Source organism: Orbicella franksi, chromosome 6, assembly GCF_964199315.1.
Source record: "Orbicella franksi chromosome 6, jaOrbFran1.1, whole genome shotgun sequence".
Classification (NCBI taxonomy): Eukaryota; Metazoa; Cnidaria; class Anthozoa; order Scleractinia; family Merulinidae; genus Orbicella; species Orbicella franksi.
Window position 1 is genome coordinate 6,281,082 of NC_138150.1, and position 17,836 is coordinate 6,298,917.

General features: G+C 40.0%; 3 protein-coding genes across 3 annotated transcripts; all 3 read left to right on the top strand.

Moving 5' to 3' along the window:
* The first annotated feature begins 826 nt into the window (after nt 1–826).
* LOC145489093 (uncharacterized) lies at nt 827–6,956 on the top strand. The gene is made up of 5 exons (XM_081468001.1): nt 827–1,179; nt 3,277–3,328; nt 4,394–4,459; nt 5,259–5,375; nt 6,068–6,956. Exons 1-5 carry the CDS (start codon nt 979–981, stop codon nt 6,175–6,177), a joined length of 546 nt encoding a protein of 181 aa, XP_081324127.1. The 5' UTR covers nt 827–978; the 3' UTR covers nt 6,178–6,956.
* A 3,317-nt stretch (nt 6,957–10,273) lies between these two features.
* LOC145489098 (uncharacterized) lies at nt 10,274–13,237 on the top strand. Its single transcript, XM_081468009.1, has 3 exons — nt 10,274–10,391; nt 11,835–11,960; nt 12,956–13,237. Exons 1-3 carry the CDS (start codon nt 10,313–10,315, stop codon nt 13,108–13,110), a joined length of 360 nt encoding a protein of 119 aa, XP_081324135.1. The 5' UTR covers nt 10,274–10,312; the 3' UTR covers nt 13,111–13,237.
* Nucleotides 13,238–13,302: 65 nt separating this feature from the next.
* LOC145489277 (uncharacterized) lies at nt 13,303–15,917 on the top strand. The gene is made up of 5 exons (XM_081468239.1): nt 13,303–13,346; nt 13,888–13,904; nt 14,015–14,035; nt 14,771–15,030; nt 15,696–15,917. The coding sequence occupies exons 1-5, from the start codon at nt 13,303–13,305 to the stop codon at nt 15,906–15,908; spliced, it is 555 nt and encodes a 184-aa protein (XP_081324365.1). The 3' UTR covers nt 15,909–15,917.
* Nucleotides 15,918–17,836: the final 1,919 nt, after the last annotated feature.

The following is a 17,836-nucleotide window of genomic DNA, read 5'->3' on the forward strand; positions in this document are numbered from 1 at the left end:
TCGAACCCACATGGTCTGTCCAATGTTCAGTGTGATAAAATTACTGAACAAGAAAGTCCAAGTGATTGTGGCTTGAAGCAAACAAATAATTAGACCGACATTTACGGCCCGGATAATCACGAAAAAAATGACAGTTGTTCCGTTTCTTAGGACCTGTCAAAACTGCTCAATGCAGGAAAAGTGGTCGGACCAGCGGCCGTGATAGACGCTCAAGTTCAAAGAGGCCCTATAAGTTTTTAAGAATTCAAAAATTTTAGCGAGTGAGTGTTTCCAATGTCATTTTGGCTTATCTTGTGGGGTGATCGAGTAAATTGAACTGGCTCAAATCCCTCTTCAATACTGGACTATTCCCGTCAATCACTCACATTTAAGTTCCAATATACTCTACGTGTTATTGGTTGCCTGAAAGATTATTTGCTAGTCAGGAATGCATTGTTGTTCGATATGCTTCCGCATATCGCATATCCATGACTCGAAGGAGCCTGTTCGTGACACATCGAATGATTTTCCATTTACTGCTGTCAATGTACACAGGCAAAATTCACAGGCACACAGGCATACAGGCATAAACTTGTGAAAGCGGAAAGCAACGAAGAAACTCTTAACTTACAATCTGGTGGAAAACAAACCTTGTCTTCAGTGGATTAACACAAGGTAGTACTAACTGTTGAGGTTTTTTGGCAAGGGCCTTAGTTTTGGTTTTCTTGGATATGACGTAGGTCGCCACCGACGCGCCATCTCGAGGAAATCACATGGAAGTACTGATTTAAAATTTTGAGCCAGAGCGAACCAGAACCTCTTTTTATTTGTTTGATAGCTCCCGAATCATTGTATTCAATCATCAACTCCCGAAGAAACTATCTGTGGACGTAGATATCTGAACTATTTCCGAAGCGTTCTTGCCCTGATCATGACTGCAGACTGAAGATTATCAAACATCCCTGAGACTGACATTTTGTTTCAGGTCTGAATCTGTCGATGGTTCATCGCTTGCTGCCTCAAAATTTGACTGATTATCAATATTACGTCGACATGGCCTTTAGAGTGCTGCTAGTACTTCTAGCGATATCGATGCTACTGACTTCAGGGACAGAGCGATCAAAGGAAGTGTCCACAAGAGGCCGCCGACTGTGTCTGTGCTCGGACCGTGTGCTTCGATTGCCATCCCAGGATAGCGAGGTGAGCCGAGATTTTTCTCCTCTTGTACCAATCGGTAAATAGCAAGTTTTAAGGGAAAATATCTAGCCCGGTTTGCTCGTGTCATTGCAACCAGAACCGCGCAAACAATGGGCATTGTTTTTTTTTTTTAATCACTTCTCAGTCTACGACATGCAAGGATCTGATCGGTGCGCGTGACAGCTGGGAACATTTTTTTGGATCCACGTAAATTTGCTTCTTCGGCGCGCAAACCAAAAATAAGAGTTTAAGCCAATATAACCGCATAAAAAACTTGTCGATTAAACTAAAAGTACTTTCAGCTGGTCTCTTTATTTTGAAATGCTTCCGTTCATAGCCAATTTACAGACCGAAACCTTGGTCCGGCTTGCGGAAGCGATAATTACGTTAGCCATATCGAGTGTTTTACACGCAGCTCACTTACGTTTTGATTTCGAGAAAGTCTATCTCTTTTTGCAGTTTAACATCAAAACATCCCTAACCAACCTAAGCTTGGCCGCTCTGCCTAACTACCCAAGATTTTGGTTTCCGTTTGCATGTCTCTCTCGTCAAGCGTTGAAAGCATCCGTTTCGCGAACTCGCGCGTGGCCGAAAGCACTCGTGCAATGAATATTGCAGTGTCTGCGATGTTTTGTAATAATCGATAACAAACATAGAAGCGGACGATGGAACATATCGAAGACCAAACTAACCCAGCCGAATTGACGTTTCCATCGTGTTGAGCAAGTTGCATTGTAGCTTTAGAACATGTCGATGGTATTTCAATCTAATTCGGTAATGATAGTAACTGCACGTGACTTGTGGCTACGCGCAAAACAGAACACGTTATGCTAGGGCCTTAGCTTATAACAGGCAAACCGACGCACTTGCTTCAGCAATTTTGTTTCATTTTTCTTAGTAGTAGCCATCATAAACCCCCTAAATAGCTCGGAAGAGAATTGAACCATGGACCTTGCCTCAGTCATAATTTTTTTCATGGACATTGCCTCAGTCATAATGTTTTTCCGGCTACAGCCCTACCTGAAGGCTGGTTTTCAAAGAATTTACTAAAACTATAAGTATATTTGAACAAAATAATTTCCATTTAATTTGAAAAATGCTTCCCGCAAAAGTTTAGTTGGAAGAAATCCGACTCAAACACTTCAGGTATACAGAGCTATTGATTACACTGCACGTAGGAAGGCTGTTGGGTTCAAGAGGTCATGTTGTCGCACGTTTTTCGGGCGAGGAGAGAGATTCTGCGTCATCCACGGCACGAAATCTTAACTAGGATGTAAAATGTGACCATAACTATCTCTCCGCTCGATAGTTAATAATTTGGCTACGTCACAATTTGCCAGAATGAATAGATTTCTGTGAAATTTTGCCTTGTCGAAATCAAAGAAACATTACTAAACATTATTTTGATTTTGATCAACAGCACCAGTCCGATTAGCTTTTATCTACAGCACACTAATCAAAATGATAGTAAATAGAGGGGAGTGGTTTGTTAGCCCGGAAAACTTCAATGGCGTAAACAAAGGAAGCAAGATTTTTGTAGGGAGGTCCACGGCCGCGCACAATCTTTTGTTTTGTGCTCATGCACTGAGCCATGATTACGTAACCGAAACGTTTCTACTGGTTAGCTGCCAGCAGATTGTGATTTGCGCACGGTCCAAGGCAAAATAGAGCGAACAAAAACAGATTCAGTACTTCATAGCTATTTCCCCCTTTAAACTATGCCCAAAGTGAATCAGACGACGTTGGATTGAGGACTGGGAAAGAAATAACTCATGTAGTCATGGGAAAGTGGTAGAAAAATCTTGATGATGTTCTTCATGCCTTTGATGCGGGCAGAGGTCGAAATGTTAAACGTATTTATAGCGGTGATGTTATCCCCCTGTACAAGGAATTAAGTTTTCATTCACAAAATTCTTCGATTGAGAGATTAGGGCTCAAGTGTTAAGGTCAAATGAATTGTGTAAACGGCACGAAAACAAGGAATTTTGTCTGACGCCTACAGAAACGACCTCGAGTTTGTGTTTTAATTCAGTAGTTGTTAGAACCCTCAAGATTGATTTGAATTTGCTGATTCGGTTGTTTGTTGGTTTGTCTTTATAGGCATCTTCTTCTGCTTCTTGTGAAGAAATGTGTACTTTTAACAGCAACGCAGGTCAGAAATAATGATAAAGAAAGCTTTATTTATCTGAAAGACCAACCAGGAAAAAAATTTGGGTTAACAAAACGTTTTTTCTGTCACGTAGAAAAAAGCTGTAAAATATTTTTTTAAAACTCTGCAAACCTTTTTTATCTTATCACACTAATAACAATTTTACAATAAAACGTTTATGTTACAAAGCCCTTTGTTTTAAGAAATAAGCACTTAAAGATGATTTCCAGTCCGTACTGCGCAGTCTCAGCACCCCAATTAGGATAGAATGCGAATCGATGTTATTCGTTACGAACCGCTTGCCTTATCTTTGAGGCATTTTAAATTCTTTTTCCAACAGTTTTCTTTGATTTTTACAGCTACGAAGTTGTTTAATCCAGTAATATCAGAAAGAACGAAGCATAAAGCTTCGCATCCATAATGGCGGTTGACATGAAACTTTGAATGGACTTCATGTAGATAGTTGCGAAATGTTACATTTTGTGACGTCTTACATGAGTCAAAACAAAACACGTAAACAAACTCTTGAGAGTGCGCAGTACGGACTGGAAATCATCTTTAAAGCTAAAATGAAAGGTGTTATTACTAGGACGTGCGGTTGCAGTGGTAACCTATTATGTCACTTGTTCAGTAATGATGTGACATTCGTGTAATACCAATATTCTATCGTCACAAAGAGTAACTGTTAGAAAGTACTCTAGAAACTGTTTCCATCCGGAAATGGCCGGTTTAACTTCCTTGCCATTTTGAAAGTAATATGTGAACAGATTAATTTTTTTAAATTTGCAATTTGATTGTTAAAGGAGCTCAGTCACGGTATTTTGAGTTATTTTGGCCACATACAAAATTACCTTTAAATGGTAGGAAACCTGAAAACAGTTTAATAAGATAGAAAAACACCAAAGAGATAATGATAAACCATAAAGAAACAAGGATGGCTAAGGATGGAGAAGATTGACACGGATTACAAGCAACGAATTTAAAAAATTGAGGCTAAACTTTTCAATATGCGCAAACTGTGACTGAGCTTCTTTAAGATTGACTTTTGAAATATTTCTTTTTTTGTAGGAGTCCTCTCTAATGTCTCTCGTCGCCATCTAAGGTCTCGTCGAGATGTCCTTAAACAGGCAAAACGTAAGAGTTGTTAAATCTTAGAATAGGAGCAACATCAAGGGTTATTCAGGAAGCCAATGCTTCATTTTGCTCCAGACGTTCACGTAGGGCCTGGGTAACAAAGGTTTCTCTGCACGCGCTCTCAATTCCAGTTCCCTACCCAAAATCGACGTGGAGTTTCATCAACTTTCTTATTTCGTTCAATTTCGTTGAAAAACTCTACTGCCGGCGTCATTTATTATTCAACTCTCTTGACGGTGTTTGGAAATGTGATGAAACACTATCTCTCTTCTTTTAAATATTTCAAGAAGCTTTTTTGAAGTAATATTTCAAACACGAAAGACTGTGTTTGACCGCATTTCCAAACACCGAGAAGAGAGTTGAAAATACGACGAGCAGCGGAGTATTTTTGACGAACTTCGAGGTGTTTGGAAATGTGGTCAAACACTGTCTTGAGTGTTTAATATATCTTCTCAATCGAAACCAAAACTAAGGAGAAAACGGAGAAATAAAATCGTAAAAATCTATGCTAATAGACCAATTTCGATTTACTAAAATTCAGCCTGAAACAATAGCCCTCAGCACGAGGCTCCGGGGAATAAACCCACAAACTCTGCATTTATTCCCCGGAGCCTCGTGCTGAGGTCTATTGTTCCAGGCTGAATATTAATATATCGAAATTGGTCTATTAAGATCAGATATCCAAACACCGTCACGGTCATGATTTTCTTTGTTTAAACTTGATGAATTATTGATGAGTTTGAGAAGATAGTTTCCTGCAACACACAAAATAGTTCTGTGTTGTTTCGTCAATCCACAGAGTGTCGCTTCAATCGTGTCCTTCCTGACTGGGAGGTCAAAAATACAACAGTCGCCTTTCATAGGAGTGGAAACAATCCTGAGTGGTTTGCAGAGGTCTCCTGGAGTCCTTACAACGGTACTAATAAAAATGTAGTTATGAAAAAAGAATATCCTCGTGCGATAAAACAATTCGTATCCTCGGTAGTGGACTGGAAGTAGCTTGCCAATGAGGCTAATGCGGTGAGTTTTTTCAAATGTAAATTGCGTTAATGTATTTTTAATGATATTCCCTCGCGTGAGCCTCAATTGCAAGCTAGTTCCAGTCCCATACCGAGAATACGAATATGGCATAACGCCAGTATCTTGTCCTCCAAAGTTCCGTTCTTACACTACTTAGAATGCAGTACGTCTACTTACACTTCTTACGTTATCAACACTGCTACTTACACTACTTACAGTACTCCCACGCGTCTACTCTTTCTTCCCTCCTCTGGCTCCCCCTTGTCCTTCCCTCCTAAGGGCGGATTTAGGATTTTTCTTAGGAGGGGTGCACCACTAAGGAATGGTGTAACTAGTGAAGTAAACAAATTTTAAAAGCGAATACGAAGGAGAAGACTTCATCTCAGGGGGGTGCACCCTCCCACTAGATCCGACCGTGTTTCCCCCCTTTTTTCTTCGTCTACGTAATAATTTTTTTCATAGCAGATTGATTCATATCGTATTACAATAACTTATTCCATTTTAGTTGGAAATCTTCAATAATAGCACATTACTAACATTTCTTCTGAATGACTGGCCTTTATATATTTCATACCAATTTTTTGTCAGGATCCTCGCTTCTTTGGATTGGCTATTACATTCTTTATGTCACTGGTAGTCCAGCAGAAATAGCGGAAGATAACCGAGCTGACTGTCAAATTATTTCAAAGGTAAGGTAAATTCTGAGTGGGTTCAAGTAGTCCATACCGTCAGAGTTATCCCAGTTTTTGTCGCAGTATAAAGCGACCAGAAATAGACGTTCCCGCCCTTACGGGGATGTTAGTCCATCGCAGGGTTACCCCTGGGCATTACTGACATCCGTTGGTCTCCATTTATACCACAGGTGTCCCAACTCCTTGGGAGCCGTAAACGTGTTAATATATGACACTCATTGACGTAACAGCATAAATATTAGGGTTTGTATGGAAATGTAACGGTCATATAAAACAGTTCGAAATATGGAAAAGGAGTTCAATAAAAATGACTCCGAGTGAAGAATGATCATCGCAGTTAATTTTCCGATTTAAGCAATTGGAAAGAAGAAGCCTGAAAAAATCAGGGCTTCAACGGGATTCGAACCCGTAACCTCCGCGATACCGGTGCGATGCTCTACCAACCGAGCTATGAAGCCACACATTGGGAGCGAGGTCAATTAATTGAGTTCATATCTTCCCGTGAGGAGTGAAATGATGTGAAGTTTATATGAAATAATTCATATATGAACTGCGGTTGTAGATGAGAGTGAAGAATGACCATCGCAGTTAATTTTCCAATTTAAGCAATTGCAAAGAAGAAGCCTGAAAAAATCAGGGCTTCAACGGGATTCGAACCCGTGACCTTCGCGATACCGGTGCGATGCTCTACCAACCGAGCTATGAAGCCACACATTGGGAGCGAGGTCAATTAATTGAGTTCATATCTTCCCGTGAGGAGTGAAATGATGTGAAGTTTATATGAAATAATTCTTCACTCTTCACTCTCATACCGCAGTTCATATATGAATTATTTCATATAAACTTCACAAAAATGACTCCCTTCGACTCTTCGCAGTTACTTGTGTTTCCGTGGCGTTTTGGGTCTGTTCCAAAGCGATCCCAGCCAGTTTTAGTTTCATGATGGCTCTGTCTCTTACAGCGAAGATTCAAGGGAGGTTCACCAAATACCCCCACCCTTCCCCACGCATCGTTGGGGTGTGATTTTGGTTGCATGTGCAGGGATGAATTCTTGATAGAAAGTCAAAATTGTTCTGTTGTTCTGGTCTAGAACCAAACCAGTGTGAACATCAGCTCTACAAAGAACGCCGAGATCATCCATTTAAAGGTAAGTGATAAATAAATAAAACAAATAAATTTACAATATCGAGAGAGCAAGCAACACCAGCCTTAGCTCTTTTTACTACCATGGACAACCCCTACGGACACCCTCTACGGACCACCCTAAAATAGTGTAAAAGTAATAAATAAAGATTTCACTTATGGGTTGTCTAATATATTTTTAGGCCGTTTATTCTTGTTTGTATCTGTTATTCCGCTGGGTAAATTGTGAAACCTGGAACGAGTTCACGAACCCACGGGAGGATGGGCTGAACAAAACGGCAGAGGGGAAAGAACACAAATTTCGAGGCTTCCCGGAGACTTCCCCGTACGCGCCTTTCGTAGGAAATGGCAATGTGTAATTATATAAATTGCACCCGAGCCTGAATCCAGGTCTGCCCATTTGCACAATGTAACGTTCGAAATTTCGCCTTCACGAGTAATCTATTACACAACCCGTAACTGAAATATTTATTTCTTATTTTTATTATATTTTGGGGGGTGGTCCGTAGAGAGGGTCCGTAGGGGGATTCCGTGGACCGGTCCATAGGTAGTCCGCGGACCCAGTCCCTCCCTTCAATCACATCTCTGGAATCTGCTAAAACCTAGCAGACCCGTGACCAGCCACAACCAGGGTACTTTCTCGAGGTAGAGAGAAGACCCTGGGAACGAGGTTGGTCTAAGTCGTCCTCTTTTAACTAACTGCATGACCTTATACATCTCGGTTAAAATCTTTAACTTGATCTGATTAATTAAATAATTAATTAATCCGTGACGTGAGTTCATGTTTATTCTCATAGGTTGTCGCTCTTCCAGTGTCCGTGAATTCAACTATCGATTACGAAAGAATGAAATTAGCTGTTTACATCAAAGATAAACCGAAGTACCTCGGTGAGTAAGTAGTGGTTGTCTTGTTTAGTGATAAGATACAATACCTGTTTGACAATGCTTTGACGAAGTTCATTAACAAAAGCAAGTGAAGGATAGTGACTTATTTATGACCTTGATTGTTTGCCATGCTCTTAAACCGAGGTATACAAGGTTAGCCAATGAGTGTCCGAGAAATGCAACCGTTGTACCTTGTCAATGGGCAAGAAATGTTTTTGATGTTTATGCAAGATAATTCAGTAGAAAAAGAATTACCCCAGAAACAATTGAAAGGCTAAAAGCTCTCGGTTAAAGTATTTTATAAACCTCACACTTTAAGTTTTTCAGTCCGAGAATAGCAGCCTTCGTTGTGCACAAGTCTTAGACGGATAAGTGTTGTGCTTGAGACTTATTTCTGTCGTTTATCCTGTCCACATTGTGCATAAAGCCTCTCCGTTTTAGAGGTTTCTGTCTTCTTCTTCAAAGCTAATTTGGTAGATCAACGCACCAGTATCACGGAGGCCATGGCTTTGAATTTCGTTGCAGCTTTGACGTTTTTCAGGCAAAAAAGCCATGACTTACAGACTGGAAGGAGTGATTTCATTCATCTTATATTTCGACTGTGATTTACATATATGCGGTCTTTCATATATGCCCTACATCGGTCTATAGACGTAGTATTTGGATGGTCAAACATGTTTCAAATATCAATACTTATGCAATCGTCGAAATGTGCTGCTGATATATTGTCTTATTTTTCAGGGCTAATGACACCACCACGGTACACCAAGGGGCTGACAGAGGGTATGTACAGAAGTAGTTAGGCTTTGTCATAAAAGTTAAAAGGTGACCGGAAACACACTTTGGGGAAGAATTGTAATTTAAATATCTGAACCATGTGTAATACATCTAGATCGGAAATCTCCCATTTACGTATGTGGGTACAATTAATTGCTCGGTTCATGGGTAAAACGCCACAGGCTGAATGTAAATGTCGTTAGGTGGACCGTAATTGTCGCCGGTTGATTTTAAGATTTGTAGGCGTTCGATTACTGGAGAGCAGTACACCCGTTTCTGTCTTTGGCGCTCGTCCTTAGTCTACCGGCATGGAAACAAAAGGTTGACACAAGCGGTACTTTTCATGAGAGATTCGCTGTTGTCTAAAACACTGTGCGATGAGTTTATACAATGTAATATCATGGGTGACAAATTCACTCCTTAATTTTGGCGCGAAATTTCAGCGTCAATTTATAATTTCATGTAAAATTTGGCGCGAAAATTCTCGAACAATAAACAAGACAAAAACCCACGATTGTAAACGTATATTTGGGTGCTTACCATTATGCCAGAGTGACCGGTCAGAAACCAGTGGGAATTCCCTAGGAAAATGGAACGACATTTTTCGATTAAACCGGGCCAACCAAAAGGAGTGGCTCTTACCATTTTTTATTCCTTTTCCGGATTGCCTACAAGAATTAGGGCAGTGAACCGGTTTGTCAAAATGGAACGGCAAATTTCGGTCAGAATATTCCCTCCTCTATTATATTCCCTTCACTGTTATATTATCACTTTTATTTAGCGAAATCTGGGAGAATTTTAAGTACACAAAAATGCCCACCTGACCATTACAAAGTTGGACATGATAATTGTTTCTTCTAGATCTTGTTATATTATATAATAAGCACAATGCAGTTTGGACCTTTATCCAGGCCTAAACTAGTAAGAGCAGAAATTGCATCGACCCTTGCGAAGGGCTTGTTTACCAATGATAGCATCAGCCATTTAAAGCAGCAACGACGGTCAGCAGGGTAGGAGACTTTCGGCTTTGAACCCAGACCTCTCGTCATTGTGTTTTGTTCCTGGGCAAGATTTGTTACTCTAACTGTGTTGTTCTCAACCAAGGTGTATGGAATCCTCAATGGAATTAGCATCTCTAGGGTGTGGTGGAGCGGCGGATAACAGTTATAGTGTTAATGCCAACGAGCTTAAGTCAGCCAAAAAGAGGACTGACAAAGCAGCGGGCATACAGTCCTTACCCATAAGAATCCTCATTTTCATCTCAATATTAACAAGACCTCCTACTACCTTCAATAGATTAACAACTTAAAGTTATTAAAATAGTACAGTAGGTGTAATGATAGTAACAGAATTGTTTGCTTCATTTCCAGGTACCACGCCGAGGCCTCCACCAACGTTTCCTCCAACGTCAAGCGGTGAGACCGTAGAGGGTGTCCTAGTTATTGTCCTTTTATTGTAGTGACTTGCCAGAATCTTTGACTGGGTTACAAACGATTTCTCTTCCATCTTGATCTGGGAATCATCTTGCAAAAAAAAGATTTTTTATTATTATTGAGGTTTTCATTTGTCTTTTTTCCATACATTTGTCTGTAAAAGCGAGTCGCATTTCACGGGAAAATTTAGAGACTGATTTATATGAAAAATCAAAAGAGCAATTCCTCCATTGCTTCGCAGAAAATCTATGTTCTTCAAATTTGACCATAAAACTTTCTGCTGGGTATCTTTTCCTTGTAACTCATAAAATACTCAGAAAGTCAATCACTCTCAACTTATTGGGTATCACACTTTTAACTTTTCTCATACATTCACTACAATCTTTACTGTGTTTGCCCCCAAGCAAGATAACGTCAGAAACTGTAAAAATTAGGTCAGTCAATCAATAATCAACAGAATAGTCACAGTCTATTAACAAAACTGTTCTTTCCCGTCCATTCAATCTGAAGTTTATCCTTATTATACTGTGATGATTTGTAGTGAAAACAATTTTAGAAGAACGAATGTGACTATTCTTGTCAGCATGCATCCTGCATCATTCTTGTGCTTGTGGCTGTGTTGTAGGAATAGAAAACGAAGCAGTTGTATCTCTCATAAATGAAACAAAATTCATAAAATGTTATTGTGTTTCCAAGCGTAAGAAGTAAAATCAACCATGAATTTAAACCAGAATGTCCTTATTGTTTACATTTCTTTGTTTTGGTAAAAGGTAAACCTGTGTTACTCACTTTGTTGGTAGAAAAGCGAGCTGTATCTGTCACAAAGTTTATAAACACCTCTAGTTTAAACCTTGTAACCCTGTTTTCCTTTCAGGTCGCGCAGCCATCCCATATAGTTTTTTTTGGTTTGTGCTTAATTGAAAGGTTTCTTTTGGACATGAATATTGTTTGTATGTGGAAAATAAAGTAAACCGAGCAGAAAGGAAACTCCAGTTCCCCTGCTGTCCTAAAATTTGCTTGTTTACCCTGATGCAAGTGGAGGCGTGTTGGTTTCCAGATCAAGCGGTCCGGGTTCAAGCCCTGGTCGGGGACATTGTGTTGTGTTCTTGGGCAAGACACTTTCCTCTTGTAAATGGGTACCGGCGAACTTAATGTTGGGGGTAACCCTGCAATGGACTAGCATCCCATCCAGGGGGAAGTAGAAATATTTCCAGTCACTTCATGCTACAGAAACCGGGATAAGCTCCGGCCTGATGGGCCACTTGGCTCGTATGCAGACTTTGCCTTTTACCTAAACAGATGTAATAGATAGTTATAACCTACTTGTTTATATTCTGCATAGCGTTGATGCGAGTTATTTCTGCGGGTGTCTATCACTTGTTATGAAGATGGTGTTATCTCATGGTAATGACATTCTCTCCGCAGACGTACCCACCAAACTTATAGCCGCCATTTTGGGTGCAGCATTTGGTTTTTTGCTGCTAGTGTTTGCAGTTTTGTTTTATCTGAAACAAATCAACTTGCTGAGGCCTTTCCGTACTTGTTTTCCAGGTTGGTATACTAATGCTTAACGCCCAGAACAAGCCTCGCAGTAGGGGCTATGAAATCGGTAGAAAATTATGTCTCGCTTTAGAGCTGTGTCCAAACATAACCTATGGGGTGGCCATTTTGGAAGATTATTCTATGTAAATACAGTTAAACCTCCCTGAAGCGACCACCGAAAATGTCAAGCCTAGGTTGTCGCTTACTATAGGTGGTCGCTTACGAGAGGTTTGACCATATTGCGTCAAAAGTTTCCCCGGTGACATCTGGTAACTGCCGAGACTTTCCCTATGCGCCAATGCCCGTGTAAACCCACAAAAATATTTGAGCTTTTCAAAGGTTTTTATTCAGAGTATCATAGTTCGCTTCTGATAAACTACAACACCTTATTATCCAATTTCTGCTCTATTATCTGTCAAGTGGTCGCTTACAGGAGGTTAAAAACAAAAGAAAATGTCAAACTTTTAGCTCTAAAAGTGGTCGTGGTCGCGTACGAGAGGTAGTCGCTTACAAGAGGTTCCGAATATGGTGATTTGACGTGGAAACTTTTGAAAACCTGTCGCTGATCGAGGAGAGGTGGTCGCAATTGAAGGTTCGACTGTATTTTTAATGATTTGGAATTTGCACTGGCACATCCCACAGAAACGCTCTTCGTTAACTGTTTCCTTATCGAATTGGAATTGGAGTGTTTATTTTTGCGGAGGGAGGAAAAACTCGAGAATCTGGAGAAAAACCCCTCGGGGCAAGGCAAGAACCAAAATAAAGCCGCGTAGTGATACCCCCTAATGACGCCAGTTCTAGGCTTCGAACTCGGGCACGCAAGGCGAGCGCTCGCACCACTGCCCCATCGCTTCTCTCCCGTACTAACAATTGCTGTTATGATATGACTAGTTTACAAGTACTGCATCTTAAAGCTTTGTGAGTTAATGCCTCAATCAAATCTCTCCTATTATTCTCATTACTATTATGTTTGTCTTTCCATTGATCATTTTTGTTATAAACAGACAGTGACCAGGCACATGAGCCGATAAATTCCAGGATTTTCAATCCATCTGCACCGCCAGGTAGGACACTAGATAAGTTATGTAATATCTTGTTCTGTTGGAGCGTTTACGCCCAAACCTTTGGCAGGTCAATACTACCATTCGTTATCAACTGATGTTGCTATGTTGGTATCACACAAACTTTTTATCACGAATTGTGATGAGCATGTTATTAGATACAACTTTTTGCAAAGGTTAAAAGATTTTGTAGGTAGGGTTCAGGGCAACCTTAAATGTTCGAAAATTTGAAATGTCTCTGATTCCTACCTTCAGAATTTTTTGAACTTTACAAAAAGTTGTATCTTAATATGCTTGACGTTGAAAAATGGCTTCACCGCGCCACTTATGAAATGTAAGTACTTAAAGCTTAAAATAAGGGTGTTTTTAACAGGTTGTATCGTTGCTATGGTAACCTTTTATCTCATGAAGTTGGCTAGCCACCTTAAATAAGTAACTTGTATGAACTCGTTAAACTGCTCGTGATTTACGTAAATATCGATAACTTTGCAAAGTTTGAAGACGAACTTTGAAAAGATTAGAGAGTTAGACTTTATAAATTTATGAGGCTCTGAGGGAAGCTTAAAACTATCAAACTTGATCAGGCTGGTTGTTACTGTGCAACATTTCAATAGCGTTATTTATCAAATTTATAGAGCAAACGTGCTTCAAAACTGAACTTTATTGCCAACAGACTAAATGTACGTGTTTGTCAGTAATCCAGTCCTGAAAGGGGCTACGTCTCGGTTTGCGCATCTTGGAAAGTTTAGTCTAAATTTTTCAAGTTCATCGTTTGTAATCCGTGTTAATCTTCTCCATCCTAAACCATCCTTGTTCCTTTATGGTTTGTTATTATCTCTTTGGTGTCTTGCTATCCTAATAAACTATTATTCTAGGTTTGTTCAATTTGAAGGTAGTTTTGCACGTGGTCCAAACAACTCAAAATACCGTGATTGAACTCCTTTAATTCTCTTCTGTTTTTAACATATTTGATAATTTTGCTTTTGTTTCCCATCTTTGCAGTTGAACCAATAAATCCGCCGGGTAAGGATGGTGTTCCTTGTCTTTCCATTAACCTGTTTTCGAGTATTTTTTGTACCTTCGGAGAATTGGAGGATTACAAGCTATTTAGCGTGTTTTAATGAATTGGATCATTTTGCTTTTGTCTTTCAGTTATAACAAGAGAAAAATCAGGTTTGATGTCTGAATTTTTATTTCTATTGATATCAGTAACGTTTGAGTGTTGTTATTTGCGTCGTTTTTTCCCAGGCACGAAAAGGGGCTACATCACGCTTTGCGCGTCTTGAACAGTTTAGCCTAGATTTTTTAAGTTCGTCGTTCGTAATCCGTGTTTATTTTCTCCATTTTCAACCATCCTTGTCCCTTTAATTTAGGGTTTTTTGACCAGTGATAGCTAGCGTAACGGAGCTAGAATGGGTTAACAGTTAGTTGGGGAAGAAAGAATTCACTCGCTCGCTCGGTCGGTCGATCGGTCGATAGGTCGGAAACAATTTTTGGATGTAATTCCGCTGACCAGGATATTTTACGAGAGGGCCGACCATTGTGAACAGAATGGCTGTCAAAGCGATAAACGAATCCGTGTCAATCTTCTTTTTCCTTAACCATCCTTGTTCTTTTATGGTTTATTATTATCTCTTTGGTGTTTTTCCATCTCAGTGAACTATTATTTTCAGGTTTCCTTCAATTTTGCACGTGGTCAAAACAACTTTAAATACCGTGACTAAGTTCCTTTAAATTTGATAATTTTTTTTTTTGTAGGTCCTGAAATCTATTACGCGTGTTATTACCCGGAAAGTCCCTCGTACCAACTTCAAGTGGCAAATGTCGTGAACTACTTCCGAGAAAATGGTTACAAAGTGAAAATGGACGTGATGAATGCTAACGAGCGACTCGATCTTAAACCAACTCGTTGGGCGGAGCAGCAAATTAAGAATGCACTCAATGTACTGGTCTTTCTGTCGCCAGAACTTCTGCGATTGTGTGCAAGCGACCTCGAAGGAGTGCAATTCTCTCAACAGGTACAGTGTAAAGATCAATCCGATATTTCCTTATTTTCTACCACGTTATACCGATCCAAAGTGACGTCACGTTTGCATGCCTGTTATTAAACAACATGACGTCATGTTACTAAGACACGTGACGTTTTCAAAAATAGGCATTTCCGAGTAGCCTTTGCTTCGATTTCAAGTCGAGTCCTTGTGCGAAACTTTGCCTATGAAAATGAGTTTGATTTGCATGAAAATTATATTATTATAAAATGTGAGGACGCCCACAACACAAGCATTTGTAGGTATGTGTTTTCGGTTCTATACCTCCTCGATACAATGAAACAAGATGGCGGACTTTCACTTATGCGTGTGCTGATGCTTACAGCTGCGCGTTCTCGCTTGACATAAGCATAAGCACAAGCACAAGAAGAAAAAAAAAACAAACAGTTTTCTACATGCTTGTGCTGTGGGCGTTCTCGCTACCTTTTGATATGTTTATCAGTTATGCTTGTGATTGTGCTCACGTCGTAGTGAAAACCAGGCTTTATGGAAATGGAAACACTTCGACAAAATTTTCCACTTGTCTCCCCGAAGGCTTCGAGAGTTCGTTTTTATACGGTTAATTCGGTGTTTACCACGCAGTAATTCCATAGCAAGTATACAGTAAAATCTCTAATAACATGTTTACTCCACAGGAACACGAAATCCGCTGGGTCGAACTCGACTTGATTCGAAGAGAGTACACACAGACACGCTCACTGCGTAAAATGGTTTGCATTATTCTGCCAAATACACGCGTCGACCCAAAGGATCTCCCGCCGTGGGCACAAATTACATACAAATGGCCCGAGGACAAGATGAACATTTTCAAACGTTTAAACGACAGACCTATCATCCAACCCTCGTAGCATTTATTAATGGAAAAAATACTTAAATAATGTGTTACCAGCACGAAAGAAATATGTATAGACGGTTATTTTTTAATGGGAGGTAATTCTTAGGTGTGTTATTGTATTTAAGTTTTATTTCCTTTCAAAACACTGTATTTGTTAAGCTCAGTTGTTGATAGTGAAGAAGTTTCTCAGATCGTAGCAATGCAAAGGATATGAAAGAAAGGAAAGCTGTGCTTGCGAACCCCTTACGGGCTACTTTAGAATGCAAACGGAAAACCAGTTTTTGGGCTTGCTGTAACTGTGATGTACTAGCCCAGTAGCCATTGTCACTAGCCCTCCAAAATGGCATCGCTTACAGCACTTCTGTAATTTCAAAGTCGTCAAAGTTTTTTCTCAGGAAACTTCAATTGCCCATCGGGTGTGGGAGACGATTTTTAACAACATCGAAGAATGGAAATTTAGTTCTATATTTAGTTCTGTAATTTAGTTCTATATTTTTATTTATTTTTGTGGACAGCTTCAGATGACGCGTTATTTTTATTATGCCGAGGTTGTATGATAGGTACTTATTGACCAAGTGGGAATGCTGGACGGGAATATTCCATGGTAGTATGCGGTCATTTTGAGCGCAGAGTGAATAGGTGGAAAATTTGTTCCCTCCGGGTATCCTTACTTGGAGTAATTGAGGTGAATAAGCAAAGAACCTCTTAGCCAGGGTCATCGTGTTGTGTTCTTGGTCGAGGCACCTTACCTTTCAGTGCCTCTCCACCCGTGTGTTTAAACGAGCACCGGCGAATTTGATGCTGGGGTGGGAGTAGGGGGGGGGAGGGGAGGGGTGGTGCTCCGGTGGAACCGTGCAATGGACTAACATCTCATCGGGGTGGGAGCGGGGGGGGGGGGTGGGGTGTAGAAATAGCAGCGGCCTGTTGGGCCATAAGGCTCCTAGGCAGTCTGTGTAAGAAATTCTGGTGTAAAAAGGGTAACAGCGATTTAAGGCTGCACTCTAACAGTTACATCACCCTGTTTATTTCAAAATTCTTCGAGAGTTCTCGAAAATCTTTGTAAATATTGTGTAACCTTGTAGGTAATGTTCTAAAATTATTTTCAATTTGCATTGTGCACTTTGATTTCACATAATTGGTACTTCTCTGGATAAATCAGAAGTGAGGAATTTCTGTGGCTCTATCATAACCCTTTTAGTGGCAGGAATTTTGTCTCTCGTTTCAGTTTCATTGTATGGGAAAATCGGACAGTAGATAAATTAATGTTCGCAAAAAGTCAAGAGATCACATCACAATGTTGATCTAGTCCGTTGCATGTGTGATGAAAATGACTTCTTTCAGTTGGATGAACTTCACAGTGGTGTATAGTATTATAGAGAAAAGATGATTTCGTGTACCGAAATTAATGATAGAATTTTGTAGTGAAATAAAGCTCCAATGTATATTGATCACTCTTGTGATGAAATTGACTTATTTGGTTGAATTTCACGGCTTTCTGTAGTATTAAGAATAGAGAAAAGATGATTTTGCCAGTGATTTTGCCTTGCCTGTCCCATCTTTGACAACTACCCCAGCTCATTTTGATACCACGGCTGCGACAATTTGGGGTCTCAGCTCCCATGACGAGTCCTCAGAACTCTCCAGAGCATCTGAACTCGGAATTCGGGATATAATTCATGGTAGGACACATATATAGTTTGCTTTTATTTACTGCCGTTTGCTTGCGGTTAGCATCTATACACTGTGTTTGCTTGCGGTTAACATTTATTTACCGCTGTTTGCTTCCGGTTAGCATTTCAGGGGTAAAGGGGAAGGCGACTAAATGTGTCCCACCATGAATTCTATATGCCCGGAATTCTTTTTTCTGAATACGCCTAGTATAAGGTGACCATATCGTGGGCTCAAGCTTAGAGCCCATTGAGTTCATGTGTCTTTTTTTTT

Excerpts from the sequence above, each read along its gene's own strand:
- LOC145489093 (XM_081468001.1), top strand. The coding sequence starts at position 979 with ATGGTTCATCGCTTGCTGCCTCAAAATTTGACTGATTATCAATATTAC. Across the intron at positions 1,180-3,276 it reads TGCCATCCCAGGATAGCGAG|GCATCTTCTTCTGCTTCTTG; the intron begins GTGAGCCGAGAT and ends TTGTCTTTATAG. Across the intron at positions 3,329-4,393 it reads TACTTTTAACAGCAACGCAG|GAGTCCTCTCTAATGTCTCT; the intron begins GTCAGAAATAAT and ends CTTTTTTTGTAG.
- LOC145489098 (XM_081468009.1), top strand. The coding sequence starts at position 10,313 with ATGATAGTAACAGAATTGTTTGCTTCATTTCCAGGTACCACGCCGAGG. Across the intron at positions 10,392-11,834 it reads GTTTCCTCCAACGTCAAGCG|ACGTACCCACCAAACTTATA; the intron begins GTGAGACCGTAG and ends TTCTCTCCGCAG. Across the intron at positions 11,961-12,955 it reads TTTCCGTACTTGTTTTCCAG|ACAGTGACCAGGCACATGAG; the intron begins GTTGGTATACTA and ends TGTTATAAACAG.
- LOC145489277 (XM_081468239.1), top strand. The coding sequence starts at position 13,303 with ATGCTTGACGTTGAAAAATGGCTTCACCGCGCCACTTATGAAAT. Across the intron at positions 14,036-14,770 it reads TGAACCAATAAATCCGCCGG|GTCCTGAAATCTATTACGCG; the intron begins GTAAGGATGGTG and ends TTTTTTTTGTAG. Across the intron at positions 15,031-15,695 it reads GAGTGCAATTCTCTCAACAG|GAACACGAAATCCGCTGGGT; the intron begins GTACAGTGTAAA and ends TTTACTCCACAG.